We start from the raw sequence: 15,216 nt of genomic DNA, 5'->3' as shown, positions 1-15,216 counted from the left end.
ACATAAATAGTTTATAATATACAGATATACACCCAGACACTGAAAAACATTCGGGTTTATCACACAAACGTATTTCCAGTTTTGGGAATAAAACCCACGGCCTTTGACTCAGAAAGCAGGTCAAGCAAAGCGCTGCCCACTACGCTAATCGGCCATCGAATTTTAGTTCTTATATATAGAAATTCTTAGCCAGTTTATTAATACTTAGCGATGTTACGTACATATAGTACTTTGGTTGCCTAAAAGAGATCGCTATGTAGAGATAAGGCCATCTGTTTTATAGCTGTATTGTGTTTTCATTTTTGTAATTTTTCTCTGTGTTATACCAAAAGTGTATATATTCATTCATAAATAGAAGAGAATTGGCTACATTATAACAAACTGCGCAGAGCATCATCCACATCATTGCAATAAGTCTTATTTACTTCTAGCATAAGTCCGCCGCTTCGTTTGCGTTGGGCTGTTTTAATTTTAATTCGAGGTTTTAGAACTTAAAAACCATGGCAGATATAATATTATGAAGGAAAGAATTATGGCTGTTTCTATCCTTATGTTAGTTAACATTTTTCTCTTTGAATGTGTGCAAAACTATTGTGTATAATTCAAAAAATATATAGTTACGCTTACCGTGGTTAGAGGCTGAGGATGAGACCGGCTGGACGGACCACCGGTGCTGGCACACGAACCCAGACTGCTTTTACCTGCTGGAAGAATTCATTTCTTAAGCAACGATTCAGATCTGCTTGTCAATGTTGTTTGGTATTCACATATTGTATAAGTATGTTTTTATTAAAATATGTCAAGTGGTATGCAGTAAAGTTTCTTGTTTTAAAACTTTGTGTTTATTAGGTTTATAGACCTACTATTTAATCATGTTTTGATATTAAGTTCTAAGAAATAAGTGATGTGTTTAAACAGTACACTGTATCATTACATTACAGTATTTAAAATATGTATCCTGTTCATGCCACTAGTTCGTGGTAGAATATGTGATATCCTAAATACAGTTATAACTAGTTAGGAGTCAGGTACTCACCCACACTATGGCCAAATTGGGAATTTTTACCTTAATCTATTCAAATATTTGTGGGTCATAGTAAACCTTGTTTTTATACATATATATAAATAAATAAAAATTTAAAGTATAGCAGTTTTATTAAACCCATTTGCCCAATCGGTTTCTTCGCGACATCATACTGAAATATTAAATCGCTTGACGGCACCTTTTCGGTAGGATGGTAGCTCTTAGCCACAGCCGAAGTCTACTGAACCGGACAAAAATTATTGATAAACGAACTTCTTATATTGAAAACTATAATCCCGCATTAGAAGCGGGGATATGTGCTTGTTGTGTGTTTGAGCGTGTAGGAGTTTGTGTTGGCATGCATAAGTTTTTTGGTTTTTTTTATTCCACTACAAGGTTTTCTTTACACTATTCTGTTTCATCCACATACTCCGACTTATCTTATCGCTTTACATTTCTTGGTGCTATCTCAATTATTTCACTTACTCTCCGTTCTCAGAGTGACAATAAGCTGGAAGTGCCAATCAGCCGTACGCACTGTTACAATGAGTCATTTACTATCAAGGCAGTTAAATTGTGGAATGATCTTCCACGTGACATTCGTTACGCTAAATCACACAGTATTTTTAAGACTCGTCTAAAGAATTATTATTTAACACTGTAAGTTTGATTATTATATTCCACATTTACTTTCTGTCCCGATAACATTATTATATATAGTTTTAATATTAGTTATTTTACCATATAGTATTTTATTTTATTTTATATATGTACTGTTTTTGTAATTATTAATATGTACGCACCGCTATAAGTATTCATATGTGAGCCAATTCCTCATAATGGTTGCCTGGAAGAAATCACTATAAGTGATAAGGCCGCCTTTGTTACACAAATTTAATTGTACCTTTGTTGTTTTTGTCACTTTTTTTCACTAGAGAAAATTCAGAAGTTATAAATTCCCAATTTGCCCCTGTCGGAAATCGAACCCGGGACCTCCTACTTAAATTCACAGCGCTCACCGTAGCCATGATGGGATGACGTCAAAAACGTGTGAGTGTATGTGTGCGTACGCGTGTATGAGATCACGTGGGTGTGTACAGGGTATGCACTATTGAAGATATAAAATGAAAAAAATCTCCAGTCCGACTTACAAAAAACTTTAGGATAGACATTTTAAGAGTTTTGTATACTCATAGTGGAGATATTTTCATTTTATATCATCTGCATACCCTCTATGCACGCCACTAGGTGTATGCGAAAATGAGTGCGTGTATGCTTAACTAGGTGTGAGTGAGCTTCTATGAATGTGTGGACATGAGTGTTGGCTCGGTTCGCGTCGAGTACCTCGTTTTTCGCGTCTGGTAGATGGCGTGTGCGGCTGCGGCATGTCGCGCGCTCGCGCTCGCCGCCCGCCGCCCGCGCTGCTACTTGCCTCTTCGCCTCCGCCCGACTGAACAAGACAATAAAACTATTGACCCGGCTGAACAAGACAATAAAACTGTTGACCCGACTGAACAAGACAATAAAACTGTTGACCCGGCTGAACATGAAGTTTTCATCTCATTCTGAACATTCCGATGACGAGAGATCAAGATACTATTTCACGAAAATCTGGGAGATATACAAAGCTATGTCTTTTGGATATACATCCAAACAAAAAACAATGAAAAATTAAATACTATCGTGAAAAGTCTGAGACCTGTCTTTTAGAGGCAGTATCCTGTCTCTGACGCTGTGAAGTACTCGCCCCCCTCGTCAAGCAAGCACCCAGAGTCGCACCCGTCGCAGCTGCGATACTCTGTTAAAAAATAACACTCTATAAATTCATAAATATTTAAAACAAGTACATATTTCTTAATAATTAGCATAGTATCACTAAATTATGTACAATTTATTTAGTCAACACAATAATAAACTATAATTAAATTAATTGTACACAAAAATGGCTGCTCGATCAATTTCAACGCGACGTAGGTACTTCTACATACATAGGTCTATTTGTTATTTTTCTAAAAGGGAGAAATGGGAGATGACAGGCGATGACTACGGAGTCAAAGGAATATGTAATTTCTCTTAGTTTACTGGTAAACGCTAAAAAAGATTCTATAATCTTCCTCTAAAATGGAGAAACGGCTGTTGGAAGGTTTTATAAAAGTCCAAAATTTGGGAATTAATATCAGCATAGTTTTTAATAAAATACCTGTTAATACCATTTTCTTTTTAAGATCCCAAATGAGACTGTACAAAAGAGGATAAAACTTTGTATGGGACAATGTTACGTATTGCAAATCGTACGCGGACATCGTCACTACAGCTAGCAATGTTAAAACACAAATTCCACATATTACATTTAAGAAGAGGAAAGAAGAAACTCTTTATTGCAAGCTATACATACAAAAAATACAGATAACGTAAAATAACAAGAATAATAAATACAATAAAGATGTAACGCCGCCTTTATGGCATGCTGCAAGAAAACTCTTAAAGACAACCTTTGTATGTAAGAACCTGTGGCAAGAGAGCGTACTAATAAATATATATTTTGAACATTTAGTTTAATTAAGAATGGAATTACATACCCTTCGAGCGTTAGTTTGACGTAAATATGGCAGATCACGCGGAACAATCAGTAGCTTGCTGTCAGCACTGTGTGACTTTGATGAACTGGCTTCTGTAATTAAACAGAAACGAAATTTTCATTATCACTGTATCATACACTGATTCACGTCGTCTTACTTCTGGACAAAGCTCACAGCCTTGTTGGTATGGTGATTCGATGTAGTCTCACCAATCAATTTAGCATTCGCATTTCGCGATAAGACGACACGCCGGGCGTGGGATAAATATCGTTCAACAGAAATGGTAATCTTAGTCAAGCTTATATTCCATAACCATATGTGCTGATATAAAGATTTGATGAAACAAAGCATGTGCCAGCAGGATAGCGTTAGACAGACAGATAAGCAACTTATAATAAGGGGGAAAACGTTCAATGGAAGAAAATAATGTCCCAAAATAACCATAAGAGAATCTTTGTCAACCATAAACTTGAGTTTATCAACTTTTTTGTATAAAACAATCATGTGAATTCAAAAGTTAAAGTATTTTTTGTATTTATAATATGTAGGTACCTCTTAAATCTTTGTATGGTGGTGGAGTTGTGGTCCTTCCTCGATAATCTGTAGCGCTCTTACGCTCAGTTGCTGTTAGTGTTGGGACCACGTCGCTTGTCGACGGTCGCGCTATAATAACACAATTATTAATATTATCTACCATGAATGGCTGCACTTGATGTATGATAACAATATCAGATAAGCTACCCAGGTAAACCCGACTTTTAATATAACACAAACAGTAACAGTTAATATCAATCGAGTGATATAGCTAATCTAGATTACATGTTTCATTTCTATTTATTTGTTTTGGAAAGTAGCTCGTAAAAATGTATGTGCGTCTGATCATTACCTGTATTATCGCTGATAACTGTTGAGGTAGGCGGCCCGAGGTCTCGATTGTGTCTATTACGTAGTCGATACGAGCAAAAAGCTTGCGTGGATGGCGCTGTTTCAGTCTCGTATTCGGGGATACGGCTTTCGGATATGCTGTCTTTACTGCTGGTTTCCGCAGATACCTTGAGTGGGTCTATTTTAAATTTCTTTCTGTAATCGTCTAGATCGATCAGACAGTTACTCTTTCTGTGTGACAATGATCGCTGCGTTGATCGTTTCCTCTTCTTTCCTTTCCTCCGGCTAGCTGTGGGACTGTACACAGAATAATCGGAATCGAGTAACTCAGTTATAGTTGAGGAGCTGAATGGAGAGTATGCAAAATCCCGCTCGTCCAACGGGAGCAAACCACCTTCTGTTTGGTTAAGGAGCTGCTGTTGTTGTTGATTCGTTGATTCTGTTGCGTTATGATTAGACGAGGGCCGTGGGAGTGTGTCCGGTTTCGGTGCTGTCAGTTTTTGCTCACTAACACTCTCACTAGATTTAAGAGCAGTCCGTGAACGTGTGCAATAGGCCACGCACTCGTCTGTGAGGTTACTGTTCGAAGTGGTATGGCTCTTGTGTTTTTTCTTATCATGCGAAGAAGTCCGGCTGCGTTTGCGATGAGTCGTAGGGTTTTGAGAGTTATCTCCGTCTGTAGTGTCGTAGCGTGTTTCGTAAACGTCCGTACCGTATGACCAACGTTCGGATATGGAGTAGTCGGAGCGTGGTAATGTGTTTACGAGGCGTGAGCTTCTTCGTAGCTCTACTTCGTGTGTACGCAGATCAGCGTCGGGAGTGCCCCTCGCAGAGTGTCGGTTGGTGCGCGGTAAGGGTGACGTCACGTTGCGTCTGCTCCTGCGGCCGCGGCTCACTTTACGCACTTGACGTAACCACCGACCGCCCACCACCCTGCTAGGAGAAGACCTGCACCATACATGTTTATCTTATTATCATGAACATTTTTAAATATTCACGCATGGAGACAAATAAAACCAAACCTATGTTTGGGATAAAGCTGGTTATGACAGTCAAACGGAACTAACTGTTTTTGAGATAAAAGTCGGCTAAAACAGTCACGAAATGCCCATGCCTATTTATCACATTATGTAAACATACTATTTATTGTAAAGTGAATTTTAAAAATAGTACAAAGTTTTCTGAAAAAAAAAAATTAAACTAATAAAAAATTACTTTATATGCAAGACATTATATTTTATTGATATTATAAAAAGTAATGGAAAGACTTACATTAATAAGACAAGTCAGAAAAAATGGACTATAGATGGATTTAAAATAATTAGAAAAGTGAGAAATTAAGACAGTACTTTTTATAGACAAATATAATTTAGAGGTGTGGTTAATATTATGCCAGCCCAAAGCGCTATTTAATGCTAAAGTCATATAAAATGTTATTGAATGGAGCTACTTATTCTACTTTATGGCAATCATTGCAATTATTATTATACAAAAAAACTTCAATGGAAATAGGCAATAACTAAAATTAAGGGTGATAATTTATTTTGGGATAATTGACACAAGTCAAAATTATTTACCTAAACAAATCAAAATTAATTTTGTTTATTATTAAAGCTACATATTTGAAAATAAATTATAAATAGCTACCCTTATGAAATAAAACCACACCAGAAAAAAGAGACATATTTACCTAATTAAAAATAGTAATTGAGTTACTGACTTCTTATTCAAGCTGAATAAAAATATGTAGAAAGTAGGTAAGTATATCAATATTTTGTTTGAGCTGTGTCAAAATGCTCAGATTTGCATAATCTAAGATTTCTTTAAATTTTTTATAACTGAAAGCTATGATCAATAAAATGTACTCCATGAGGTACTATTCATCAAAGTCTCAGTAAAAAATAAGAATTCAATAAACACATTATTTGACTAATTTCAAATCTCTTTTTGTTAATGAGAAAGCCAATGATTTCATGCATGTCCGAAAAAGCAATAAAATGAAAGAATATCATAGTTTAAGTAAGGGCATACAACTGTATTCAAGATTTTTACACTCATCAGAAAACCATCAGTAAAAAAACTTTATGTTATGGATTGAAGATTGAAAGGTATAACTTATTTTTGGCCACTTTAAATCAAAGACATATTTGGAATAGCACCGAAGCTAGTAGAAATAACGGACCTGCATTGGTAGCCCCCCCATGAAGTGAACCAACAACATCAAATGAGACTCTGGGAGCTCATGTATACAAACTGCCTAAGACCATGGACTTTGAAACTCCCTACAAATGACCTATGTTCAGCAGTGGACGACTTTCGGTTAAAATGGTGATATTTGGAATTACTTAATTTAAAACATGAAATATTTAATAAAACCTGATTATTATGATATATTGATAGCTACTAAATAGTATTCAATCATTGTTGATGTTGTAATACCACAGATAATTTCTATGTCACCTAACAAGAAAACTGTCGCAATTGGTTAGGATTGGTATTGAGAAGAGACTATAATATAATAATTCCTCTATCAATGACATTCCTAGCTACTGCTTACTGTATGTAGTTGTAAGATAACTTTCTGGAAATGTATGATTAATGTATCATTTGACGGCCGAGTGGCAGCGACCCTGCTTTCTGAGTCGTAGGCCGTGGGTTCGATTCCCACAACTGGAAAATGTTTTTGTGATGAACACGATTGTTTTTCAGTGTCTGGGTGTTTATTTGTATATTATAAGTATTTATTGTATCATATTCATAAAAATATTCATCAGCTGTCTTAGTACCCATAACACAAGCTACGCTTACTTTGGGGCTAGAGGGCGATGTGTGTATTGTCGTAGTATATTTATTTATTTATTTATTTATTTAACATTAAAGAGGCATATTCGACCAGAAAATCATCTCTTAAAATTATGTTATATTTAATAACACCCTGATTATTATGATATGTTGATACTAATAAATATTCATTAACTATCTACTATGTAGTTAATGGTTAGCTTCATTATAAATGTTGTTCTAACTGTTTTTAATACCACATATCATATCTTTGTCACCAAACTAATAAATCAGGAACTCAGAATACATTTTTGTTCCTTATTCTAGATCAGAAGATGTATTTCTAACTTTTGATCTTCTAAGGTAAATGGGAGAAATGCAACCTGCTTTGGGAAACTTGTTTCTATATTTATCATTTTTCACGTTACATGGGTTGATATAATATAATAAAAAAATACTCAATTTACTAACCGAAAATTCTAAATTTCTGTATTTTACTGACTAATAACTCTTAATTATTAGTCAGTAAAATTTTAAACTCAGATTTTCGATTTTCAAAACTCTTATTTTTTTAACTCAAATTAGAAAAATATTTATTGGTCACAACCGATACATCCTCGTTTTGCACGCTTGCATCTTTAATGTGTTAAACTAAGCAGGTCCAAATAAGACACTACAATTGTTCCGTACTTTGAAATCAACCGTATAAATAATTATTTGACCAATTCAAAAATATGGTGCTATTTGCCCTGTACAAAAACCAACAAAAACTATATGGTAATGAAAACAGTTACTGATACCAAACTCAATGTACTCCTAACTTCATTTAAAATTTCATCACTCCCATTTTTGCTCATTTACATTTATACTAGAAACAATGGTTTTTTATTTTTTTCTATTATTGCAATCAAATTGAAGTTTTATTACCTTTAACCATTCCTAATTCAAGCAATAGTAGTGAATTTTATAAGGCAATGAGCATAGTTGCAGCATGATTGAAATTGATAAGGTCCTTTCTGAATTACTGACTTTTACTAATTACACTGATGTGTCAGAATTTCTACCTAGTTATTTGATTGTGTGATAGGTAACTACGATTTGCGATGAATCGAAGGAGTTCCATCTAGTTACAATACCTACTACATATTTTATATTACTGTATGCCTATGTTATTCTCTGACCCCTGTACTAACAATATGCAAAAATTATCTCTTAGTCTGTAAAAAAAACATACATTTTTCTGGGATAAAAATTAGCCTATGCTCTTTCAAACTAGAATCTGTGTCTAAACACTGAGATTCGTTTAGCTATTCTGGCGTGATTAAGTAACTTAAATATTTTGTCTAGAGACTGTTTGAATTGATTTGCAATAACGTGATGCAAGGAAGTTTGGCATTTTCTTTGCTAGTTTTTTTTTATCATTTATTTTTATTTTTAACTGACTTAAAAAAGGACAAGGTTCTATGATCAACTGTGTATATTATTAAACTTATTTTCTGCAGCATCTCCATCCATTTTGAACTTATTCTAAAGATAAAATAATGCAATTATCCAACCTAAATAATTTGATGTTGATTCCTAAAAAACTATACTCCACCGACTCCCTCTTGGAATCCATTATTTCAAGCATATTGTAGTTCTACAATATCAAAATTACTATAATTATATTCAAAATTGTCTGTCTTGTAGTATCTTTATGTCAAACTATAAAATTAAAAATTAAAATTACTCTTGAAAACAATGATTGTAAAAAAAACCATGTTTTAACAAGACACTTGAAGAACTATTCAATCAATAATACTAACAACATTGTGGGATGTAGCAGTAAAAGCCATAAAATTAAGAATAACCAACTTTTATATCAATCTGCATATAATGATTAGGACTCAAGTATCTAGTAGTATGATGTCACATGGGTCTAAGCTATATCCAAAGTTAGCGTAACTATAGTAATTCTTTATCTAAAATATTATCATTGTTACTCAGGATATGGGTTTTAATGTTTTTTTATTAACACTGCATCATCATTTACTCTCAAAATAGACAGCCAAGCACTAAACAATTAAAACAAAAAAATATTGACAACCTCTTTCTTTAAACTCAGGTAAAAGCAAAAAGGATTCACCAAAATACCATCCAGTGTACCATCTTGTGTTCAGTGGTAATGATTCTCTTTAAAAACTCCAAATATGAAACATCTGAGACATTTTTTTTAACAATTACAATTAACAACTGCAGACACTGCTTTAGGACCTTTATGCACAACTGTTTAGTTTTGCTTCATTTTGTGTGTCATGTATTATTTTCGCTGTATTTGCCATAAAGTATTCTGAACAAATGAATGTTTAACACATACTTAGTTGAAGGCAGTTCAAGCGACAGGTTTAAGGTTACAAATGTGTCATTTCATACCATGTAAAACATTTGTCACTACAGGCAGTTACATGCACAAAGTGTTCAACCAGAATAGGCAGTAACAGACTGATAAAATTCTTTCATCATTATGAGTTATACCAACCAAGTTAGGTTAGTTTCATACATGTACTGAGTTCACCACTGGAGTCAGTTAGTCAAACTTTATGGTAGGTCATAAATTCGAACCATAATAAATATTATCTTTAGAATAAGAAATATTAACGTGATATCTTTTCAAACATGCAGTTGGAGAAGGATTTCTATATTTTATAATCTGCTTGCTGCTTACACTCATTGGCAACTTTGTACACAAAACTAATAACAGGGACTGCATAATCTTGTTACTAGTTTGCATATACAAGTCTTAATAGAAAAAGTATAGTATACAAAGTCAGATTTATATTCTAAAATAAGTGATATAAAATAAAATTAGGTTCATGACATTAATTTTACCAATAATTTCATGTGTAAACCTCTAATTTCTTTTCAAAAATCCATGATCCAGATTAATAAGCCTAAAAGGCTAATTATATCCCAAATGGTTGACCTTTTCTACGCATAGCTATGGGGTTTCAGTCAGTGAAGGTGAATGATTTTTGACTCATTGGGCAATAAAAAAGATGTATGAACCTGAAGGAGATAGTTGTTTGTCCATAGATGGATGATCACAAGTGTTTTTTTTTGGATTGTGCGGAGCTAATTAACCCTAATGGTTTTAACAGCATAACGCGGGCTTGTTGGTGTGCCTCTGCCAGGAAAAGTGAACCCTAGGGCTCAAAGAAGCGAAGGGATTTTTGGTGCGGGCGAACCTCGGCGACAATTAGAGTGAAAGAGTTACGGACGGGCAAGTTATCAGTAGTAATCTGATTGTCAGGAATGTTAAGGCCTCCTCTTGTTGAGAGTGGTGTTAAGGTTGGGTGAGCAAAAAAGAAGCTGCAAAACTATAAGAGGGTTGAGATGTTGGATAGGCTTCTCAAACAAGAGTGACTAACATCCTATAAATAAAATTCTTATTTCATAGCACCTTTACTTCATTTACAGCAAACATAAAAAATGCTCCATTTCATTTCATTATTTCTGGTTGGTAAAGCACCAACACTTATACAAAATGAACACTAAGCCTTAATTGCTATAATCTGCAAGAGCACACAAATCTTTGTGGATGGACAAGCATTATAAGGTTATGTCTCACATGGTCTTTGTATTTGCAACAATTTTGTAGTGTGCAACTCTCTTAACGGAACAAAATTAGCAGGTCATGTAGTGATATCCTTTGCCACAAAGAACAAAGGGAAAATAATAGTATTACTCTTAGACCTACCAATTTAGTGTAGTCTAGAGTTTGTGTACAACAGCATCAGCACCAGTAAGTATTATATCTATTAGATTTTTTAGGTCTGTTTAGCATGACATCAATGGTATTGTTTGGTTGTGTAGCATATAAGTGGTATGATAGACTGTTCAGTGTTTTTAGCATTTAACACAACAGATTTATTAGGATATTGCAGAATATAACAACTTAAACTTAGTATTGATTTGTATAATGGCTCACCACCTATCTTATCCAGTCACATACATAATGAGTCAACTTGTTTGTGTACTCATTGAGAGTACCGGTGTAAAGAAGCAAAACCTTCAGTAGACATCGCTGCCAGTGCAGGATGGTTCACTCCCCACTTCTCACCCTTTTCTAAACGGTCACAATGACGAGACGAGTTGACTCGCAATGTACTGATTTCACATAATATGGTAAAGTTCACAAAATCTTATTTTAGCCTGGCTGCGGTTTTATTATGTTATTAAACATGTCACCTTGGACTACTATTTAACCTTTAAACTGAACTGCGTAGCCACTTGAGAATCACTTCAGTCCAGTCAAGTTAGATTGTGTACACTGTATCACCCAACCTCTTTGAACCAAAACCAAAAGCACAAGTAACAAATTTTCATATTTACCCGCTGGACTCTCTCGTGAGTGCAGAGTGCGACGACGGTGTAATGTGTTGCTCGGCCATAGACGACGCTGGGGAACACACGCGGCTGCTTGTGTGGGGGCCTATGCGCAGGCCGCCCGCGCCCGCTACCTGCCCGGCACCATGCCCGGGCGAGCTTCAGCGCTGCCTCCGCATGCACAGTCCTCGGCCGTATCACAAACACATCACAACCAACCACCACTGATCACGGTTACACGAGCACGCACTCTCACCGCACACTACTGCGTCACAGCTGCTATCCACATACGCCGTTCAACTGGAACAAAGATAAAACGCAACTTAAGCAATCTGTGCAATGCTACGTTACATAAACATTTTAACAATTAATTAGTACCACTACCTGCCACCGAAGCAGGCGACAAATTTATAGTATTGATGAGAGCCCGAGGGGAAATTATGGAAAGTGAAAATGTTTTTCCATAAAGCCACAAACGCACTTTTTACTTTATATATAAGATTTTTACACCACGTTTCACAAAAAAATATTACAAAGGATGACACATCAAGGACAGGTACACTTTCCGACTTTATTTTCAATTCGTACACAGCTGGCTGATTGTCAAAAGGTAAAGTAGTGTTGCCAGATGCGACTTGCTAAAACCTACCGTGAAGTATTGATTTCTTTGTCACTAGACATTTTGCAATACAACAGCGAGCGGTATTGTTTAAATGTGTACGATAAATTATTATTATAGTTACTTACGTGCTTGTAAAAAGTACGTAACTATGAGCATTTATCACACATTTAATAGCGGAAACTCACGTTGCTTAGGATATTCACGATTTCGCTATATTTACACCAAATCGATAACGTATAGACATTCGCTGTACTTCTATAGTTTATTTGTACAAATAAGCCAAATAAAACAAATTGTATCCATCCTTTAGTCAGCTTTTAATGACACGTCTAAAGGACTCGATATATACACGAATTTAAATTTTTTACTGGTACGGCTATCCTATCACCTAAAATGAGTTTGCGTTGTTTTATTGCAGAGTTACAATAGCCACCATCATAAAAGCGTCATGTAATAAGAATTTAACATTGTCTTTGGATTTACATATACATGCAAAATTTCAGGTCAATTAGAAACCGGAAAATGTATTTAATTTAACTTGCAATATTGCGTACAGACGGACACTAGGGCTGGTAAAACAAAAACAGACACGTAATAAACCGTGTTAATTCGGGGAACTCCGTCACAACTTCTCGTCCAAAATACCTCCAGCCTGAAGCCAAAATCTTCGAACAGCGCGTATTACCAGTAATTTATTGTCGCTCTGAAACGTGGTGTCACTCAGCGGGCGATGGAGAGAGCTGGCTTGTATTATCTCTACGTGTTCAAACCAGGAATGAGGAGATCCGTAGAAGAACCAAAGTTATCGACGTGGCTACAGAGAAGAAAGAGAAGATTAGAGTCGCGAAGCTAAAGTGGCAATGGGCGGAGCAACTAGCTCGGAGAACCGATCGGATCGATCTTGAGGTACCAAGTTGCTGGATTGAGGACATCGCATCAGTAAACGCCGTTTTAATAGAACCACGGTGAGGTGGACGGATCATATCAAACGATTAGCAGGAAGCCACTGGATCCAAGCGGCACCATGGTTTTCGAAACTCCATACAAAAGACATTTTCATAAGACAGAATTGTCAAAAATTTTTTTTTTTGATTCGCTACTAGCAATGTAACTGTTTATGTAGGCCGCCTAAATATTGCAGAAGACAGTATTCAATATTCTGTTAGTTAAATTATTATCACTTTCGATAAAATTATAATTTTTAAATAGCTTTAATTTTCTACTAGATGGTAGAAACTTTTGCTATCGCACAACACTTAGCATAACAATATGTGATACAGCAGAATAGCCAACATGAAATAAATAAATGACTAATGAAAACAATATACAAGCATAAGAATAAAGCGATTAAATAATGACTTAATTCCACGTTATTACACTGCTTTGTTTATTATGAACACTGATAACATTCTGATTTGATAAACGTTGGTAGATGAAAGCGAAAAGTTTTACATACCTACCAAACGATAAACTATAGGTAGGGACATTTTATAGGTATTTGGTTGAAAGAGTAATTTAGGATACCTACCTACTTGATTGTCGTTTTTGCAATTAAGTTCAAGCCATAGATAACAAATTAATCAAGGGCGTTACAATATTTTTATGTGTCGACGGCTGCTTGACCTCATAACCGAATTATATATATTGCTACATTGGTATTTTGTACGTCTACCTATCCAGTAGGCGTGTATAATATTCACTCTCTATCAATAATTCAACGCTGACTTAGGAATCAAAAATAATTTGACTAGGTGTAACTAGAAAGAAAGAAACTTACAGTACCTACGCCATTCAAGTTGGCCGGATAGAATAAGTCACAAGTGACCGAGCAGACAGTTAGGAATTCGATGGTGACATGTTATGCATGGTCTCTTCAATTATATTCAACTTCAGCATGGCTAGCACAGGCAGGAGACAAAAATTATGTCCCCCTATTATATCCCCTGACAAGGGATATAATTAACGTGTCCACCTCCTAAAGCACGGGAATATGGAATAGGAAAAGTTTACCCCTGTTTATTATTACACATTTATTATTTGAATATAATTTTCTAAGCGTTTATAAAGCCTCGCAATACGGTCGATTATTTGTAATTATAGATAAACTAATAAAATCAATGGGTTCTGATAAAATGTATGTATAAGGTACTAGTTGCTGCATGCGACTTCGATCACGAACTACGTGGTGACGTTTTTATCTCGTTTATATGTTGTTCTCTGATCCCTGAACCACTATGCAAATAATATCCCATCTCTTGCTCTGAGATAAACGAGAACAAATCTAGGGAACATCATATATTTTTCCAGCATAAAAGTAGACTTCGTGCAATTCCACATTATAATATATGGCGGCTAAGATACAGACGTATTTGGCTTCAGTATCGATTATAGGAAGCCCTCTGAGCCGATCTAATCTAAAAAAAAAAACCTGTTGCCTGTCCCTAGACCATAAGCTGGACACGCCTATGTCTATAACTTGAGTAAAATGATAATAATTTTATATGCTCTACCTAAGCAACTAGATATATATTGTGCAAATAAAAGTAAAATGTTAATATTCTTGTAGTAATAATCTCAAGTTAAACATCATTGCACTATGTTAACGTATTTCTGGCAATACTAGCAAAGTGGCCAGAGCAATATCGACCTGTTTTAAAATAAACCTGTCGCGATACAGCTCTCCGCTCTTCCATTGGATCTCCGGTCGCGGATCGTTGCTAGGTAGCGAGACGAAATACGAACCTCTCGTATCTACATACAACAAAAAGGATGCCAGGTACCTACATAGGTTTGGTACCGAGATATGTCACCTGTTCAACACAGGTAGCCGGTGAATAAATGCCGTCAAACTTATGAAGTTTAAACACGTAATAAAAATAATATATACTAGTATAGGTACGCAGGAGTAACTTAAAATAAATCGAAGTCGATTATGGATTAGGAGTTAAAACATACTGATA

The 15,216-nt window shown here is 35.4% G+C and overlaps 1 protein-coding gene across 4 annotated transcripts in view; it reads right to left on the bottom strand.

Annotated features, from left to right (window-relative positions):
• Positions 1 to 15,216, bottom strand: part of LOC120637929 (E3 ubiquitin-protein ligase TRIP12) — a 64,552-nt gene that overhangs the window by 29,635 nt on the left and 19,701 nt on the right. For 2 of the 4 annotated variants that reach the window (XM_039909999.1, XM_039910000.1), the window contains exons 2-8: positions 11,641 to 11,934; positions 4,490 to 5,436; positions 4,156 to 4,266; positions 3,604 to 3,695; positions 2,724 to 2,822; positions 2,369 to 2,474; positions 628 to 704 (exon numbers count right to left, since the gene is read on the bottom strand). In XM_039909999.1, coding sequence (XP_039765933.1) covers positions 628 to 704; positions 2,369 to 2,474; positions 2,724 to 2,822; positions 3,604 to 3,695; positions 4,156 to 4,266; positions 4,490 to 5,436; positions 11,641 to 11,699 — 1,491 coding nt within the window. In that variant the 5' untranslated portion in view covers positions 11,700 to 11,934. Of the gene's footprint in view, positions 1 to 627; positions 705 to 2,368; positions 2,475 to 2,723; positions 2,823 to 3,603; positions 3,696 to 4,155; positions 4,267 to 4,489; positions 5,437 to 11,640; positions 11,935 to 12,018; positions 12,236 to 12,941; positions 13,017 to 15,216 lie in introns of those variants that run through there. The other 2 variants (XM_039909998.1, XM_039909997.1) reach the window with 2 other exon arrangements.

This window comes from Pararge aegeria, chromosome 4, assembly GCF_905163445.1.
Source record: "Pararge aegeria chromosome 4, ilParAegt1.1, whole genome shotgun sequence".
Classification (NCBI taxonomy): domain Eukaryota; kingdom Metazoa; phylum Arthropoda; class Insecta; order Lepidoptera; family Nymphalidae; genus Pararge; species Pararge aegeria.
Note: the sequence above shows the minus strand (reverse complement) of the source record. Positions and strands in the feature narration are given on the sequence as shown.